This window comes from Carettochelys insculpta, chromosome 28 (genome assembly GCF_033958435.1).
Source record: "Carettochelys insculpta isolate YL-2023 chromosome 28, ASM3395843v1, whole genome shotgun sequence".
NCBI lineage: Eukaryota > Metazoa > Chordata > Testudines > Carettochelyidae > Carettochelys > Carettochelys insculpta.
This window is the reverse complement of record NC_134164.1, coordinates 14,276,123-14,295,955: the sequence shown is the minus strand read 5'-3', so window position 1 is coordinate 14,295,955 and position 19,833 is coordinate 14,276,123. Positions and strand designations below refer to the sequence as shown.

Below are 19,833 nucleotides of genomic sequence, written 5' to 3'. Positions count from 1 at the left end.
ATCAGAGCATCCTGGAGCTGATTGCTCTGGCTTACCAGGCCATATGTAGACAGGTGACCATGGGATGCAATTGAAGTGTGCCCCCACAGCCGGTGTCCGTGCCCTATGTGATGGGGAAAGGTTTCTAATTCACCTTGCCAGGATCTTGGAGGATTTCCTTGGAGTAGGGGACTAACTTAAAGTGTCATCAGAACCTCCTTCCTGGTAGGCATGGTGAAGTAACTGGCCATCTCCTGCTCCTCCTCCTTCCTGTCATCCTCAGGCACCTTGAGGGTGAGGTCAGGCATGTCATGTCCCAGCCAGATTCCATGACTGGGGAGTGCAGAAAGAACTAACACAGCCACAGCAAACATTTGAAAGATGGCCACCTCGCTATTGTCTCCAATCAGAGGAGCTGTTGTTTTACTCAAATTTGGCAGTTTTCGTGAATAAGACCCAGTATTTTGTTTTTGTTTTTTAATCTGTTTGCCCCCAGATGGCCTCCTCAAGGTTTGAGTCACAACCCTGTGTTTGGCAGGTCAGTACGCAGGCCACTGAGCTATCCCTCTCCCATTTAATGTAGACAGTCTCCACAGTTGTTACAGCATTCACTGCGTAAATAAGTTTAATTATTTCTTTAGTTTGGTGATTCTCAAACTTTTTGGCCTGTAGCCCAAGCCTGCTCAAGGAAGACCTTTCCATGGACTACCAGACTGTCAGTCATAACGGAAAAATACCTTTGCTTATCATTAAATAGCTTAAATACTAAATTATTTGTATTAGGCTACTGGAGGTTAAACTTAGAGAGGCGTATAACAAGTAAGAAAGGAAATGTTATTAATCACAAGGAGGGTGCAGTGTCAAGAGGAAGGGAACATAAGGTGCTTGCCTGGCGGGGGTGTGTGTGTGTGTGTGTGTGTGTGTGTGTGTCAGTTTCTGGCCAGGAGGGAGGATGCAGGAGGAGACTGGGTATAGCCAGTCTGGCCAGGAGGCAGGAGGAGACTGGGCTGCAGCGTCTCGGTGGGGGTGTAGTGTCTAGGCATGACAGGAGTGGGAAAGCCTCCAGACAGCTCAGCCCTGTGCTGCTGTGTTGCATGTGACAGCGTGCAGAGCTGCTTGCTCCCCCACGAGCTGGATGTGGGAGTGAGGTGCAAGGCTTTCTTTGCTCTCCCATACCCAGCAGGTAACCGGCACTGGCTCTCAAGCCTTCTGGTGCGGGGGATGGAGTTGGAGCTCCCAGCCGTGTGCTGGTGTTGGAGGGTGGCTGAACTCAAACTGTGGCCCACTTGTAAGGTGGCTGTGGACCACAGTTTGAGAACCTCTGCTCTAGTTAAGCATTAAAGTTCAGGCCTTGAGGGCAATGACGGTAACAGGGTACAGAAAGTAATGTCTCCTGTATTGAGCTATGCTAGATGGCCATTAAATGTAGGTCATCCAGTCTTAGCCAACATCATTTCCTTGCTTTCTTCTTCTTCGTGACCAGGGGAAGATGGAGATGATCTTTATATTTAATTGTAGAACTGAAAGAGAGATCTCTACTGAGCGTCACGAGTGAAACTGATATTTTGAAGGATGAAGTAGAAAGAGCAGTGAAACAACTAAAGAACAACAAGAGCCCTGGAAATAAGATCGTGGGAGAGATGATGAAATATGGCAGAGAAAGTATGATTCAGGAAATACACCGACTGTGTAATATTTCATGGAAAGAAAGGAAGGCACCTCAGGAATGGACGAGATCTGTGCAAGTGACAATACCCAAGAAAGGAAGCACATTGGAGTGCAAGAGCTTCAGAACGAATGCCCTAACAAGTCATGGAGGCAAGGTGCTGATGATGATACTGAGAGACAGACTGAGATCGCAGATAGAAAAATGTCTAGTGGATGAGCAAACCAAGTTCAGGAAAGAGAGATATACCATACAGCAGATAATTGGCAAACAGACTGATAGCAGGGAAAGTGCAATGAAAGAAACAGAACATCTACAATTGCTTTGTCGATTTTTGGAAGTCATATGACAGTATAGATCAGAAAGTGACTTGAGAGGTATTGGAGTCATTCGCAGAGGATATCAGACTAATATGGTTGTTGAAGTATATCAATCACAATGTGCAGGCAGCGGTGAGAATTTGCAGAGAGTTGGAAAGTTGGTTTAGAATGAGTAGAGATACGAGACAAGAAGATCCAATATTGCCAAGTATCTTCATCAGCATCTAGAGAGAGCGATGGACCAGATCCAGGAAGAGGTAGAAGGGGTATCTGTGCATGGTTACACAAGGGCCTTCAGAAGGGCGAGTTGAAGATCGGACAGCTAGCAGAGGAGAAGCGAGCGCACAGAAAGCACACTAAGGACTTGCCAGACACCCACTACATCTGCAAGAGATACAGCAAGGACTGTCACTCTCATGTGGGTCTTTATAGTCACAATAGACGCTGTAAATGAAGTCCTCAATTGAAACTTTAAAGGGCGCGATCCATAGTCTATGCAGACTGAAGGATGCCTACTACTACTGCATGGGATAAGTATTAACAACTTGAGGTTCGCGGATGATATAGTTGTCATTGAGGAAGATGAGGAGAACCTAGCGAAAACAGTGCAAATGCTAAATAAGGAAGGGAAGTGGTATGGGCTGACTATGATCATTGATAAAACAAAAACAGTGGTATTTGGAAATAAGGAAATAGGAAGGAAGATCCAGTGTAGATGGGATTGAACTAGAGAACATAGAGAAGGTCATATCTGGGGAGCAACATAACGTATGATCTAGACTGTAATAAGGAAATGGGGACAAGAATAGTGAAAATGAGCGAGTTTGAAGAAGATGGATACTATCTGGATAAGCAAAGTGATTAGCTTCGGAATGAAGCTGAGTGTCTTGAAAATAAGTGTATTCAGCAGCATGTTGTGCAGATGTCAGACATAGGTGGTAACAAAAGAGTCGAAGAGAAGAATGTTGCTGTTTGAGAGGAGTTGTTATAGAAAGATCCTGAGAACAGGATGAATGCAGAAGGTCACTGATGAGGAATTATATAGGACGATACAACCGAAAGAGAACCTACTGCAGAAGGCTATACAATGGAAGTTACAGCTATTCGGGCATATTTGCAGAGTGAACGATGAAGGAAAAATCAAGACCCTGGTATTTGGCATAATGTATGGTTCAAATAAGAGAGGCAGACCCCACAGATCATGGGTAGATTATATAGTAGATTGGTGCAGAACTAGTCTACAGAAACTAAGCCACTTGATACTGTATAGGGAAAGATGGAAGGAAATAGTGAGAGAGGCATCAGATATCAATGGGCCCTGAGCCCATAACTCCGCCATGAAGCCTCTATGAGCTCCATGCCAGTCCCAAGCCTGGATGAAGGAGGAGGGCTGGTCAGACGAGTGTTCATGTGCTGACCGTCAAAGAACAATACAAATGAAATCTGATGCCAGTGCAACTACATGATAAAAAGATGCCGGCTTGGACGTTGCTCAGATAAACAAGGTCCGCGATAACAATCAAGCAATCGGGGTTGGGTCAATAAGTTGGCTACCAAAAGAAATTACAACTAAGACGTATGCTATCCGTTGGAAAATGAAACGTCTGAATACTGTGGGCAACTGGAAAATTAGAGCTGCTTCGGAAGGAGATGGAGAGATACCAATGTGATATACTTGGACTGGCAGAGATGGGTTGGATGGCATCAGGAGAGATGGGCAGTTGCGAAGTCATTTGGTCAGGAAACGAAACAAAGCATGAAGTAGGAGTCGGATTCTCAGTCATTCAGCTGTATGCACCCACGTCGCACAGCATGGTGGACGAGATAGGGCTATTCTATAAAGACTTGACAAAGACAGTGGAGGACATACCAAAGAAAGATGTGTTGATCATTGGAGGAGATTGGAATGCGGAGGTTGGAACAAATAATGAAGGTTGGGCACGAATCTTTGGATATGGAGAAAGAAACGAACGAGGTGAGAAACTACTAGAGTTTCTACAGAGCATGAGATGGTGATCTGCAACATGAAATTCCAACAAAAGAACTATAGGAAGTGGACATGGCGATCAAATGACAGGAAGTCCAAAAACATGATAGATATCATTTTGATGATAAGATGGATAACATCAGTACAGCAGTGCTGAACTTTCCAAGGAGTAGATACAGACTCAGACCACAGCCTAGTGACGGCAAACATCAAGATAAGTGTAAGAAAGTGTAAGACACAGTTTAAGAAAAGAATAGACGTGGCGAGGCTATGTGAGGAAGAAACAGGGAATGCATACAGAGCACCGCTCGAAGAGAGGATTAAGAATATCGCCACAGAGAAAGACCTAGATAAGAGAGTTGCAGGGATAGCCACCGCTATAGAAGAGGCAATTGAGCAGACTGTTCCAGAAGAAGAGAAGATCAATAAGAAGTGGATTACTCAGAAGACACTGAAGTTGGTTCAAGAGAAGAGACTGTTGAACATCAGAAGAGATGTTGCTGCGTTGGTGGAACAGCAATATAGGGTGAAATGCAATGAGGTAAGGAAAGCAGCCAGAAAGAATACGGAGAAATGGTTAGAGGAGCAATGCGAAGTTATAGAGAGGTATTATGGAGAATGTAAGACATTGGGAGAGGATATCAGACTAATACGGTTGTTGAAGTATATCAGTCACAATGCGGAGGCAGTGGTGAGAACATGCAGGGAGTTGAGAAGTTGGTTTTAAAACAAGTAGAAGTACGAGACAAGGAGATCCAGTATCGCCAAGTATCTTCATCGCACATCTGGAGAGAGTGATGGACAAGATCAAGGAAGAGAGAGAAGGGATATCTGTGCACGGGAAAATAATTAACTTGAGGTTGCAGATGTGGTTATCATATAGGAAGATGAGCAGAAGCTAGCGAAAACACTGCAGGTGCTAAACGAAGAAGGGAAGCGGTACGGACTGATTATGAACGTCGATAAAAACAATGGTGTTTGGAGATAAGGAAATAGAAAAGAAGATCAGTGTTGATGGTATTGGACTAGAAAATGTAGAGAAGTTCATATATCTGGGGAGCAACATAAGTATGATCTAGACTGTAAGAAGGAAATAGCGACGAGAATAGTGAAAGCAAGAGTGAGTTTGAAGGTGATGGATAAGATCTAGAAAAGCAAAGCAATTCCCTTAGGAACGAAGCTGAGCGTCTTGAAAACGTGTGTATTCAGCAGTATTTTGTATGGCTGTGAGACATGGGTGATAATGAAAGATTCAAAAAGAAGAATATTGGCATTCGAAAGGAGTTGTTATAGAAAGATTCCGAGAATAGGATGACTGCAGAAGGTCACCAATGAGGAATTATATAGAAAGATACAGATGAAAGAGAACCTGCTGCAGAAGGCTATAGAATGGAAGCTACAACTATTTGGGCATATTTGCAGAATGACCAACGAATGAAAAATCAAGGCCCTGGTGTCTGGCATAATGAACGGTTTGAATAGGAGAGGCAGACCCCACAGAGAATGGATAGATGATGTAGTAGAGTGGTGCAGAGCTAATCTACAGAAACTAAGCCACTCCGCACTGGACAGGGATAGATGGCAGGAAATAGAGAGGCATCAGACACCAACGGGCGCTGAGCCCACAGTTATTGATGATGATGATGGAGCCCATGGTTTGATGATGATGATTTATATTTAATCTACCTTGTTTTGAGTGTCCATATGCAAATAGTGATCCTGCCTCCCCTCCTGTAGGAACATCCAGTTATAACAGATCTGTAGATTTGAGCACTAAGAATAGAAAAAAATATTTATGCTTGCCTAAAGATTTTTTTCTTCAATGAATATTGTCCACAGATTCAGTCTATCCTGAAGACACATGGCTCATTTCAGAATAGAGATGGAATTAACACTCAGGGATTTGGATTTGTCCCTGGACAGAATTTACTGTCCTTTCCAGTAGACTTTTTCCTGGCATAAGGTCTCAGAAACTAATCTGCTGTAAACAAAACTAAAGATTATACTGTTCTTAACTTAAAAATATTAAGTCCAGGTAATAAATACCTGAACAGTTTTTGATGATGTGAGCTTCGCTATTTTGTCCTTTTTGAAGAGATGCAATGTTCAAAGTGTGGATGAATTTAACTTCATTTTGCTAAGAAGAAAATCGTGCAGAAATGTGATGTAAAATGTGCAAACTGTTTGTAGTGCTCTCTCTTCGCATAGGGAGAATGCTTACAATATTCTTTCACTGAGAGGAAAATACACATTTCTGGGTTAATGTTTGCCCATTCATTCACTGGGTCAACACTTGACCTTTTGTTAATTCTCGTCAGTTTCACTTCATATTTAAGGATTATCACAATTTCTTTAAGGAAACTGTTAAATCTTGTTCACCCTTGCTATATCTTGTTTGTTTAACACCAGTATTGTGCTGAGTGCTGTACGTAGACCAATATGAATCCATGCTCTGCAGACATTGCAGAAGTGCTAGAGGAATATGCAGAGATTAGGATAATTTAGCTTGTGTTTTTACTTATAAATGTGCTGTTTTGGGATTTGCAGAAATAGGTTTTTGACAGTGCGAATTGTGACTGAGATGAGGGTTACAGTCCATGAGGAGGGGGGCAGCCTCATGGAAAAGATCAAGGTGGGAGAAAGGAACCAATGAAAAATCGAAACTTGTTTGCAAAGCAAAGGGATCGAATGGGAATGGGCTGGAAGAAACAGTCATCTGTGTCTTATGTTGCTTAGGAACAATCAGCAGAGGAATTCTGAGTCAGGCAAAAGGGTTTCTGTGTTGTGCGTTGCAGAAGCAATACAGGAGAACTGGCAGGGAAGGGCGTGGCAATAGAAGTAGTTTAAAGCCATCTTTGTGTTGCTTCGGTTCTGAGTATTCAGCAGACCAATGCAGTTGCCAGTGTAATATGGAACAGCCCAGAGAGTTCTCTAATTGGCAGCAGTCTTATTCACGAAGCCTATGGTCTATGCTACAGCACAGTGTAGTTCAGAGTTTCCATGGAACTCAGCCCTACAGAGGCGCTCCCTCCAGCATGCTCTCTAATAGGTACCAAAAGAGGCAGCATCAGTTGACTCTTTGCATCTTGTGTTCTAGAAGAATTCTTTCTTGGCCATTTGTGGAACCTGTATCATCCCATATATGTTGTTTGAATGGCATATAAGGCACTATGTTAGCATTAACTAAGGATGCTTGACATGTAGTCCAATCAGGCTATGGGCAAGCCAGGCTCAGAGACTCTTGGAGAAAAGTTGTGACTGTGAAGCAGATTAATTTGATACGGCTCATGCTGGCAGCTGTGTTCCCCTGGTGGCATCTTTGAATGGGAGTGGTGAAAGATAACTTTCTCCCCGTTTAGGATAATGTCCTCTGGAGTGCACTGATTTGCACGTCTCTGGAGTGGAGTGCACATTTGCACCTCTTCGTACCAGTTGGGGGAAATCTGATCTCATACTTTTAAAAGACCATGTCTTCATGTGAGAGACTCAATATGGTACTGGGACCTCTTCATTTGTCTCACTTATGCCTTGAAAACGTCTTCGCAGATCACTTTATTATTACAATTGCTAATGACAGTAGCTTTGTTTTGGTTCCTTTCTGTCAATGAAGAGAATTTCAGTTAATGCGTTATGTGTTATGTATCATGTTCATGTTCAAAGGCAGACAGTTTAAGAGAATAGACACTTACTTTACTGTGCATTCATGTACTTAATTTAGCAAATTGTATGTTTAACAAAGTTCTTAGCACTGTATAACTCATTGTTTGATTCCTCGCGCAGGAGCCATATTACGTCCGATGCATTAAGCCCAATGAAAAGAAGTCGTCACAGCTCTTTGATGAAGAGCGCTGCAGACATCAGGTAGAATACCTTGGACTTCTGGAGAATGTCAGGGTCCGACGGGCAGGATTTGCCTACCGCCAAACATATGAAAAGTTTCTTCACAGGTGAGAAGAGAATCAGTGTATGCTTTTTCCTTTGTGCAATGTTTGTTGACTTTCCAGCACGTTGGAGGAGGTGCACAATCTAACGGTCTGTCTTCACTGTGATCTGTAAATATGGAACCCTTTAGTTTGGTGATCTTTAGTCATGAATTGTGTACATACACTGTTTCTTTTTTGATCATCCACTAGAAGCTAGAATAAAACACTCAGTGCTGGACATCACCAACTGATATGGCAGTAGATGCACATTCTTTATGGCCTAACATTTTCCACCCTGTATGAACAATGGGGATAAAAACCCACGACCCCATCTACACAGAACTGGTGTTCCATTACGTCAATGGATTAAGAGGATCTGCCCCAGAAAAAATAACTTGGGATAAATTTCTCTTCTAAATATTGTTTTATATTTTTGGAGCAATATGGAAACTTTCCTTTTGTGGGGGAGAAATCACTTTCCAAATCATTTTCCAAATATAAAGTGACTTTGCATGGCAGAAAGGAACTCTTCTTCTTCGAGTGGTCCCCATGGGTGCTCCACAATAGGTGTCAGGCTCGCCCGGCGCCGCAGACCGGAAATCTTCCAGCAGTTTCTCCTGGATCGCACATGCGCCGGCGTGCGCCGCCCCCCTGCGTGCCCCCGGCCGCGTGCGCGATCCAGTCCCCACCAGTTCTTTCTCAACCGCCATCGGCTGCAGACGGAATCCACTCAGGCTAAGGCCAGAGTCAGATTAAATAGTGGGTTTTTAATACGTGTCATTTGTTGTTTTTGGTTATTAAACAAAAAAAAAAAAAAAAAAAGAGAGAAAGCAAAGACAAAGAGAATATCAGCCAAAAAAAAAAAAAGAGAGAGAGGAGCGGAGAAGAGAACAGCGGACATGAAGACCATTTAGGCCGCCCGCTGCCCCGCAGGCCGGTGATCACTATTTGGGGTGGAAAGGCACGGATTAAGTGCTAAGTACCCAATTAACAGTAAGGGACTCACCGCAATGGCCTCTTCAGGTTTTAAAAAGTGTGAGTCATGTTGTGAAGCTGTGCCGGCCTCCGTGGGGCATAGCGAATGCATCCGATGCCTGGGGGAATCGCAGGCTACCCAGAAGTGTTCTCACTGTGCTAAGCTCACAGCCAGGGCCAGGAAGGACAGAGCGATGAGGTGTAAAATGCTCTTGTTGATAAGGCTCTCCAGCCGGACTTGCCGGAGAAGCCTCACCCAGAAGGGCCCTCTGGGTTGCATAAGAGGAGGGAAGTCTTTTCTGACCCCCTCAGTGCAGAAATGGAGGAAACTCTCCCTGGCTTGATCCTTGCCGGCGTTTGCAGCGAGCAGGACGAGCGGAGCACACAGACCCCAGCCGCATACTCAGGCAAGCAGCAGCACACGTGGCAGAGGCTGAGCCTCCGGTTATAGAACAGCCGGCACGCGCAGCGCCTAGAGCGTCAGCGAGGCAAGCGCCAGACGCGGCGGCACCGCCACAGGCATCACTGGCCCCCGCGGCACCAACGGTGCAGGGGCGCCAGGCACGGAGCCTGCAGGCACCGGAGGAGGATACCCGCGTGGCACTGCAGCTGATGGTGCCGAGCGCGGCGCTGACAGTGGGGCCGAGATCCCTGGCACGGGAGGGGCAAGGCAAAATCAAAAGCCCAGCACTGCAGTCCATCTCCGGACAGGGCTGCGCTGCTGTTAGCACCAAGCCCTCCCCCTGTGATAGACACGCCGCACCGAAGGCCTGTGTCTCCACCGGCCCATCCGGAACCTCCTTCTCCGTTCCTCCAACCAACGTCACCATGGCTTGGGCCACCTTCACCATTTCTGGGATTGGATCCCCTGGAGTACTATCACAAGCCAGTTTCACCTCTATCTGTGTCGTCGCAGAGGTCTCGCTCTCCCAGACATTGGGGGTACACACCCCGTGAGTGGTCTAGGTCTCCATCCCCGGACCCTTGCCCATGCTGCCATGGTCGTCCTTATCATGCTGGACACAGACACCACAGGCCTACACCCAGGGGCAGGTCACCCCCAGTGGCTCAATACCCCCGTGGGCACTCCCGATTGGGGACGGAAACACAGTTGTCTCAAGGGGAGTTAATTTTAGAACCCTGAGACTTTCCTTCACAGTCCTCCAGCGAGCAAGTGTATCATCGACCGCAGGAGCCCGAGGGTTCGAGGGAGGTTTAACCTAGTGGTTCCTCCTCATCCTCCCCAGATGAGGCCATGGCCCCCGGGGATGTCTCTCCCCCGGATGACCTTAAACAGTTTCAGGAGCTGTTTAAAAGGGTGGCTTCATGCAAGACATTAAAACGGCAGAGGTGTAGGAGAAACATCACAAACTCCTGGAAAATTTGAGACCCCCGGCTTCATCCAAAATTGCTATCCCGCCAGACGAAGCTATTCTGGAGTCAGCCACTACTATATGGCAGACTCCGGTCTCTGTTCCGCCTACGAACAAGAGAGCGGATAAGAAGTACTTCGTCCCAGCAAAGGGCATGGAGTTCCTCTTCAGTCACCCACAACCAAATTCTTTGGTGGTCGAGTCGTCCCAGCAGAGGTCAAAGGCTTCTCAGGACAAATCGGGGGGATCGGACATAGAGATGCTAAGAAGCTAGAGCTGTTTGGCAGGAAGGTATATTCCTCTTCTACCCTGCTATTGAGAGTGGCAAATTATGGGCACACCTAGCAAACCATAATTTTGATAATTACTCCAGGCTTACTCCCCTCATGGATTCACTTCCGGAAGACAAAAAGCTGGTGTTAAAGGCGATTGTTCAAGAGGGCTATGCAGCATTGCGGACGGGAGTCCAGATTGCCCTGGATGTGGCAGACACGGCGGCACGTTCAACGGCTACAGCAGTGGTCATGCGTAGAGAATCCTGGCCCCAGACGTCGGGTATCCCGTGGGACCTACAGGCGAAGATCGTGGACCCTTCCTTTGATACACAATCGCTGTTTGAAGACTCAACCGACTCGGTCCCTCACTCCAGTAAGGACTCGAGAGCTACACTTAGAGCCTTGGGCATTTATACTCCCCCATACAGGAGGGAAAAACTTTATCCTCAGCAAAGACGCTACGTTTACAACCACAGCGTGCTCAATATCAACGGGGCTATGGCCAAAGGCGCTATCAACAGCAGCAACAGTACAGAACTCCTAGGTGACGTTCTCAACAAAGCTGTACGCCCTTGGGTCAGGCCCAAAGGCAACAAGTTTGATGGGTATGTTGGGGGCTACACTATCAATACCCTCGCTCAATGCTACTCTCATCTCATGTTCCATCATCGCCTCAGACCGTTCCACTCCCAATGGCAAAAGATCACCACAGACAAATGGGTGCTGGAGATCATAGCCACGGGTTAGGCGATCCCCTTCCAGTCACTTCCATCGACGAAGCCTCCCACCAGGCCTCACCTCAGGGACGCTGCCACGAGGCGAGGCTCAAGCAGAAGGTGAATCACCTTATGTTCATAGGGGAGGTGGAAAGAGAGCCGGAATAATTCCAGGGGTAGGTTTTTATTCACGCTACTTCCTACCAGAGAAGAAAACAGGAGACTGGAGGCCCATCTTAGATCTTCGGGGCATCAACCATTACTTGTGCAAGCAACATTTTCGGATGATCACAGTTGCCTTGATACTCACGGCACTGGACAATGGGGACTGGGTTGCAGCATTCGACTTACAAGATGCTTACTTTCATATAACAATCCACCCGGCACACAGACGCTTCCTCCACTTCACGGTCGGCCAGGAGCGCTTCCAGCACAGGGTTCTTCCGTTCGGCCTTTCCTCGGCCCCCAGAGTCTTTACCAAAGCCCTGGCAGTGGTGTCAGCCTACCTGCACAGACAGGGGGTGTTTATTTTTCCCATATCTGGGCGACTGCCTGCTAAAAGGGGCCTTGAAGGCAGAGATCTCACGCATGATACGCGTCACAGCGGACACGTTTTTCTTCGCTGGGCCTAGTCATCAACCTTGCAAAGTCAAAGTCCGAACCCACACAACATATAGAGTGCATAGGGGCACGCATAAACTCTATCACAGCAAGGGTGTACCTACCCGACGCCCGCTTCTGCGCCATCTGTTCGCTGGTGCAAGTCATCACATACAGCGCCATGGTGCCGGTCTTAACGTCCTTACAGCTGCTGGGCCACATGGCGGCAGCGATGTTTGTGGTACAGAATGCCAGGTTGCACATATGAAGCCTGCAGCATTGGCTGGCGAGCGTTTACAAACCGGCATCCCACACTGTCCACAGGGTGGTGTCGCCCACAACAGAGGTGCGCAGATCCCTGGCGTGGTGGGAAAACCCCAAGAATCTGCTAGTGGGGGTGCCTTTTCACCAACCACAAATTTCTATTTTTCTTACTACTGACGCCTGCCACATAGGATGGGGAGCGCACATCGGGGACAAGGTAACGCAAAGGCTATGGTCCCCTGCGGAACAGACACTGCACATAACCATACTGGAGCTCAGAGCAGTGTTCAATGCGTGCAAACATTTTCGAGATTACCTACATGGCAAAGTAGTCGGGATTCAATACTGACAATACCTCCGCTATGTTTTACATCAATCGACAAGGAGGGCCCTATGTGCAGAAGCAGTCCGATTGTAGAATTGGTGCATCGCCAACAACATAACATTGAAAGCCTCGTACTTGCCGGGCGCTCACACCGTGAAAGCAGATCAGCTGAGCAGGCGCTTCGCAATCACTCACGAATGGCAGATCCGCTCCGATCTGCTACGGCGCATTTTTCGTACATGGGGGTTTCCCCAGATCGATCTGTTTGCCACCCAGTACAACAAAAAGTGTGCCAGTACTCCTCCAGGGCAGGAGTGGGGCGGGGGGTTCCTGGGGGACGCATTCATGTTTTCATGGAGGGGCTCCCTACTTTACGCGTTTCCCCCTCAGCACTTATCCACAAGGTCTTGCACAAAGCCAGAAGGGAGAGAGCTCGCATGACACTCATAATCCCGCTTGGGATCGGCAGCAATGGTTTCCCTTGCTTCTGCGCATGTCGGACCGCCCACTGCTCCCTCTACCAGTGGCGCCGGACTTACTCATGCAGGCTCAGGGGTCCATAGTGCACCCGCACCCTCAGGGTCTGCACCTACAAGCATGGCTAATCCATGGCTCAGCTCCTTAAAGAACACGTGTACGGAGGGAGTACAACAAGTCCTGGAACGTAGCCGAAGGACCTCCACCAGGAGGACTTACAAGCAGAAATGGACTCGATTCACAGCCTGGTGTTCCACCAAGCAGTTAGCTCCCCTTGACGTTCCTATACCTGTAATATTAGAATACTTATTGGACCTCGAGAGGCGGGCTTTCTCTATCCTCGCTAAAGGTCCACCTCGCCGCTATATCAGCCTTTCGGCATACAGAGGAAAGGCCCACGGTATTCGCCCATCCTATCGTTACCAGGTTCTTGAAGGGGCTGGTAAACCTGTACCCCCCTCGGAAACCGCTTCCACCATTGTGGAATTTGGACTTGGTGCTCAGCACGCTATCGGGTCCGCCTTTTGAACCATTAACCACAGTTCCCATACGTCTCCTTACGATAAAAACAACCTTCCTCCTTGCAACTACGTGAGCCCGCAGGGTGAGTGAGCTCGCAGCAGTGATGGCAACGCCGCACTGCACAGTATTCTCAAAGGAGGTGGTAAGCTTAAGGCTGCACCCAGCCTTTGTTCCAAAAGTCTCTTTGGAGTCCAATCTTAACGAGCCAATAGTTTTACCCTCGTTTTACCTGAAGCCTCACAGCTCCAGCAAGGAGGCACGCCTGCATCTCCTGGATGTCAGGAGGGCATTGGCCTTCTACATAGACAGAACTAAGTCCTTCCAGAAAACGGACAGGCTCCTAGTCTCTCTCGCTCCCAGGTCAAAAGGAGAAGGTCTCTCTTCCCAGAGAATCTCAAAGCACATTGTGTCCTGTATAAAAATGTGTTACAAGCTTCAAAATGCTCCTTTGCTGGCCCTGCCCAGGGCTCACTCCACCAGGGCGGTGGCGGCGGCGGCATCAACAGCCTTCTTCAAGGGCATCGCGTTGAGACATCTGTAGAGCGGCGACCTGGTCATCCTACGACACCTTCGCCGAGCATTATGCCCTGCCTCAGGTATTCGAAGAGGATACCCGTCTGTCGACAGCAGTCCTCTCGGGGGCAAGCTGCACATAAACCAATTACCCACCTCCTTACTTGGGTTACTGCTGGGTAGTCACCTATTGTGGAGCATCCATGGAGACCACTCGAAGAAGAAAGAGAAGTTACTCACCTGTAGTAACGATGGTTCTTCGAGATGTGTCCCTGTGGGTGCTCCACCACCCGCCCATCCTCCCCGCTTCGGATCTCTGTCTGGTGTTTTTCAGGAGCATCTGAGGCGGTTGGTCAAGGAACTGGCGGGGACCGGACTGCGCATGCGGCTGGGAGCGCTCAGGGGGGCGGCGTGCGCCAGCGCATGCACAATCCAGGAGAAACTGCTGGAAGATTTCCAATCTGCGGTGCCGGGTGAGCCCAACACCTATTGTGGAGCACCCACGGGGACACATCTCGAAGAACCATCGTTACTACAGATGAGTAACTTCTCTTTTGGACTTGGTGAATGCGTAAATACAAGATGAGAGGATAGGAATGAAATTATATGACTTTACCCGATGAAAACATGATTTTTGATGCAGTCGTGTCTTCTGTATGTGTAAGACAAAAATGTTGCTTCAACTAAGGTTTCTTACAGTGTATGTAAAGTGCTGCTCATATCTGGAATTTCGTCCCCATGCTTATGGATCGTGCATTGATTTTTGTTTTTGACTCAGTTGACCAAATGAGAGACTGACTCTGAGCGAGGGAAGAATGAAAAACTGCACACAAACAGGTGGCGTTAAATGGGACTGAAAAACCTCTGCTGTTCATAACGACTAAAATGACTGGATTTTTCTTGTCATTGAAGGGTATTGTTCCACAAATAGTATTCACTGAACTTAATTTTTGTCGTGAACTGTGACTTTTCAATATCATACAAGCTGAGGGCTCAATTTTGCCCTCAGTCACATACTGTGTGTGCATGTTATCAGGAATCCATTAAAATCTGTTCTTATACTTGCACAAGCAGTGGATATGTGAAAAGGTCCTGTGTGTCTGAGAGCTAATAGCTGGAAAACTAGACTCGTATAGCAACTGATACAGGTTGCACCTCTGAAATCCAGTACTTTCTGGTGCAGGCAGGACCACAGATATTGCTGGACCAGAGAGCCCAGAAAACTGGAGCAGGGGGTAGCTGGGAGTAAGGCTCAGGGGCAAGTTGAGAGCAGCAGCTGCGCATCTGTGTCTGGGACCTGGGGACAGTGTCCCCATCTCTCAGCCCTGACAATCTGGCTGGGGCCAGCAGGGGACCACCCCGGTCCGGCAAATTCCCTCAGTTGGGACTGGTCTGGTCTTGAGGGTGCCAGACAAGGGAAGTCCAGCGTATACAATCTCTTAGCCCCTTGTTGATTTGCTACACTAGGAGCCTAGATTTGGAATAGATCGAAAATATTTGATGTATACTATCTTGGATATTGTATTTGTAGTCTGCACCATTGATTGAGTACTGTTGTATCCATTTTTTTAAGTGAAAAGTGCCTTTCTGTAGAAGCAGCAGAGGAATTTTGTGCTCTTAACCCTTAAATACTCTAACACTGTTGATATCCCACTTTATTAGTGGGAACAAAAGAGAATAAAAGAGAAACCATATCCTGACCTCTCTACTCTCTTTACTTAGAACGTGTAGTCAGGAAACCATATTTAGATCCAGCCCACAGTCAGTCTGTTTTCACTTCGTTTTACTGGCATCTTTAGGGTAAAATGCATCTTGAGATCATTATGTGGTCATTAGATGCTTATATGTTGTGTTATTGGTTTTAGCATCCAAGTTGGTCAAAAAATCTAATGGCTTGGTATCTTTTGGAGAAGGTAGTGGCGGCCAGGAAGCCTGTGTTCATAAGTATTTAATCAAATACTTCTCATTATTGACATTCCTAGTTCTAATACCACTTCTAAAGTAACATTAGGCATGGCATGAAAATAACGCTGAGAACACTATCAACTGAATTAGGGAGATAGAAATCTCTTGCATCATTTTTGAGTTAATCTTATGTTCACGTTTCAGGAGACTTCCGTTGAGTATTGTAGGTTTTAGAAAGCCACCTTTCTTGTTTGTTTAATTTAAAAATGAAGGGGAGAGAATAACCAAGGAGTGCAGAAGAGGCTGTTTAATATATGGATGACCTGGATGGCTGTTGAGATCTTTAGGCATGGGGGGGGCTTGGGCGGGAAACTTTGCTGTCAGGCAGCAGATGTATTCTGGGTCCTGTTTCACTATTATTAGCTGTAAGGTTTTGGGGGGTTTGACGAGCTAAGGGATCAGGGTCATGCTCTTTGCCTCAGGGAAGGAATTAGTGACCTTGCACTGCACATGCCGCTGGAGAGATGGAAAGCCTGCAGCAGTATTCTGACAATGTTAATATGACCAGTTGCAGCAACTGCCTGAGAGAATGTTGTCTAAAGGTTGGATTTCTTTTATTGATACAGCCTTGTCTCTTTTGAGGATTTTACTTTCTCTCCATCTCTTTAATGAGATGTTTCTCCACCTTCTTGTACAGGTTTTAGATTTGACATTTTATTCCTGTTGTCTGGCCCCATCAGCTCTGCTTAATAAAAGGCACATTTGCTCTGACACCCTGATTGTCTTTCTCCTAATGTGAAATGTCTTGAGGTGAAAGATTTTTCTATTTCATTTCCCAGTGAATTAATTATAGCAGAAATGGTTTTCCACTGGGAATAGAGAGCAGAGATCTGAAACCAAGTGAAAATGTTTTGGGGTTTTTGTGTAAAATCTTTGTGCAGTGCATGTAGATTTATTTGAGGGTGTGAGATCTGAGCCTGTCCAGATATAAAAGCAAAAACTCGTCATTGTGAGACCATAAGGGAATTTTAAAAATGTGTAGCTTTTTTATACTTCAGTATACTCTTAATAAAAATTACGTTGAGCCTTCCAGTGCTCTCTGCCACTGATATATTGAGGCCTGCTTCAAACCACATGCTACAGCAGGTTTTTGCTGTCAGATTTGTTCCAAGGTTTATTTTAATAGGTGAGTGACAGTATAGTGTATATTTTGTCTAGCGTTAATGTAGTCAGTTTAGAATCTTTTATTTCTATTTCCTTTAAAAGATTTTCTAAGGTTGTGACACCAGCTTTGTGGCTGTCTAGCTAATATGTATTTTTGAATTATCTTGCCAACTGCAGAAAAATTCCTGCCTAGAAATTAGGATTGAATCCTGACTTCAGGCTATGGGTTTTTAAATGGTCTTATAGTTAAAATAGTTGAATGTGTTTCCTTTAGAACATGAATATGGTTAATGTTACAATGAAATTGCCTGTTGCATTATTAAGTCTGTAAAACATATGCAGAAAATCCATTGTTGCTCCCATATAGAAACCTAGTTATTCAATCAATATTTCTCAAATACAGCACACATTTATAGAATCATAGAGTAGGAGACCTCAGGAGGCCATGGTGTTCAACCACCTTTCCTCAGTTCCCTCCACCCACAGTTCTGCCGGTGAAAGCAGAACTGAATCATCCCACACAGGGTTTTGTGAAAACAATTCTAGGGAAGGAGATTTTCCCTCCTCCCTAGGTGACACATTCCAGAGCTTCACTCTTCTAGTGAAAGTTTTTCCTAATATCCAGCCTTGATCTCCCTCACTGCAACTTGAGACCATTGCTCCTGGTTCTGCCATCTGTCACCCCTGAGAAAGGCCTCTCTCCGTCGTCTTTGGAACCCTTCTTCAGCTAGTTGAAGGCTGCTATCAAATCCCTCCTCACTCTTCTCTTCTGTAGACTAAAGAAACCCAAATCTCTTAGCCTCTTCTCATGAGTCATGTGCTCCAGCTCCCTAATCATTTGTCACCCTCCGCTGGACTCTCTCCAATGTGTCCACATGTTTCTGTAATGGTGAGCCCGGAACTGGATGCAGTAGAATCATAGAATCATAGATTGTACTCCAGATGCAGTATCACCAATGCTGAACAAAGGGGAATAATTGCTTCCTTTGGTCTGCTGGCAGTTCTCCTAATGCACCCTAGTATGTCATTAGCATTCTTGGCTTCAAGGGCACACTGTTGATTCATATCCAGCTTCTCATCCACAGTAATCCCCAGGTCCTTTTCTGCCGAACTGCTGCTTAATGAGTCAGTTCCCATTCTGTAATAAGGCTTGGGATTCTTCCATCCCAAATGTAGAACTCTACACTTGTCCTTGTTGAACCTAATCGCATTCCTTTTGATCCAATCCTCCAATTTGTCGTGGTCTCCCTGGACCCCAACCCTACCCTGGAGCTTAACAATGTCTTCCCCTAGTTCAGTGCCATCCACAAATTTGCTAAGAATGCAATCCATCCCCTAGTTTACGTCATTAATAAAGAACTTGAACAAAACTGACCCCGGGACCGAACTTTGGGATACTCCACTTGATACCAGCTGCCAAACAGACATAGAGCTGTTGATCACTACACCTTGAGCCCAACGATCTAGCCAGCTTTCTCTCCACCCCACAGTCCGTTTATCCAAGTCATACTTCTTTAACCTGCTGGCAAGGATAATATGGGAGACAGTATCAAAAGCTTTGCTAACATCAAGGTATATTATGTGCACCACCTTCCCCATAGCCACAGAGCCAGTTACCTTGTCATAGAAGGCAATCAGATTGGCATGACTGTCCCTTGGTAAATCCATGTTGACTATTCCTGATCACTTTCCTCTCCTCCAAGTGTTTCAAAATGGATTCCTTGAGGGTCCCCTCCGTGATTTTTCCAGGGACTGAGGCTCACTGATCTGTAGTTCCCTGGATTGTTCTCCTTCCAGTTGTTAAAGATGAGCCCTACTTTTGCCTTTTTCCAGTTATACTGGACCTCCTCTGGCTGCTGTGAGTTTTCAGAGATAATGACCAATGGGTCTGCAGTGACATCGGCCAACTCCCTTGGCACCCTTGGGTGCGTTTGTGTATGTCCAGCTTTTCTACGTAGTTCTTAATCTGTGCTTTTTTTCATGGAGGGCTGCCTAGTGGAGCACTCTGGGACCTGATCTTTTCTGTGAAGATAGAGGCAAAAAAAATCATCAAGTACTTCAGCTTTTTTCACATCATCTATCACTGGATTACCTCCCTCATTCAGTAAGGGTCCTACACCTTCCCTAACCAGCCTGTTATTGCTAACATGCCTGTAGAAGCCTTTCTTGTTTCCTTTCACCTTCCTTGCTAGCTGCAACTCCAGTTGCACTTTGGCCTTCCTGATTACACTCCTGCTTATTCAAGCAATATGCTTTATACTCTTCCCTAATCATCTGTCCAAGTTTCCACTTCTTGTAAGCTTCTTTTTTGCGTTTAAGTTCAGCAAAGATTTCTGTGATGAGCCAGGCTGGTTACCTACTGTATTTGCTTTTTTTTTTTTTTTTTAACTGCACATTGGGATGGTGCATTTCTGTGCCCTTAGTAAGGTTTCTTAAAATACAGCCAGCTTTCCTGGACTCCCTTCCCCCTCATATTAACATGCAAGGTGACCCTGCTCTTTAATTCCCTGAGGGACTTAGTGTGCTTTTCTGATTCCAGTTTTTAGGATAGTCTTTGGGAGTATGGACTCCTTTTAATGGGTGTCACCAGCTACTCCCCAGTGTTACACATGAAAGGCTGGTTGTGGGTGTTAACAAAATGTTTTAGTGACACACACACACACACAGAGCAGGAATTCGTAATTTTCTATACAATGATAGCAGCAACGAAGGGTCCTGTGGCACCTTATAGACTAACAGAGAAGTTTAGAGCATGAGCTTTCGTGAGTTAACTCACTTCTTCAGATGCAGCATCTGAAGAAGTGAGTTAACTCACGAAAGCTCATGCTCTAAACTTCTCTGTTAGTCTA

The 19,833-nt window shown here is 46.1% G+C and overlaps 1 protein-coding gene across 1 annotated transcript in view; it reads left to right on the top strand.

Annotated features, from left to right (window-relative positions):
* MYO1D (myosin ID) overlaps nucleotides 1–19,833 on the top strand; it is a 385,815-nt gene that overhangs the window by 159,872 nt on the left and 206,110 nt on the right. Inside the window, exon 15 of the mRNA XM_074978817.1 lies at nucleotides 7,733–7,899. Within this exon, the coding sequence (XP_074834918.1) occupies nucleotides 7,733–7,899 (167 nt within the window). The remainder of the gene's footprint in view (nucleotides 1–7,732; nucleotides 7,900–19,833) is intronic.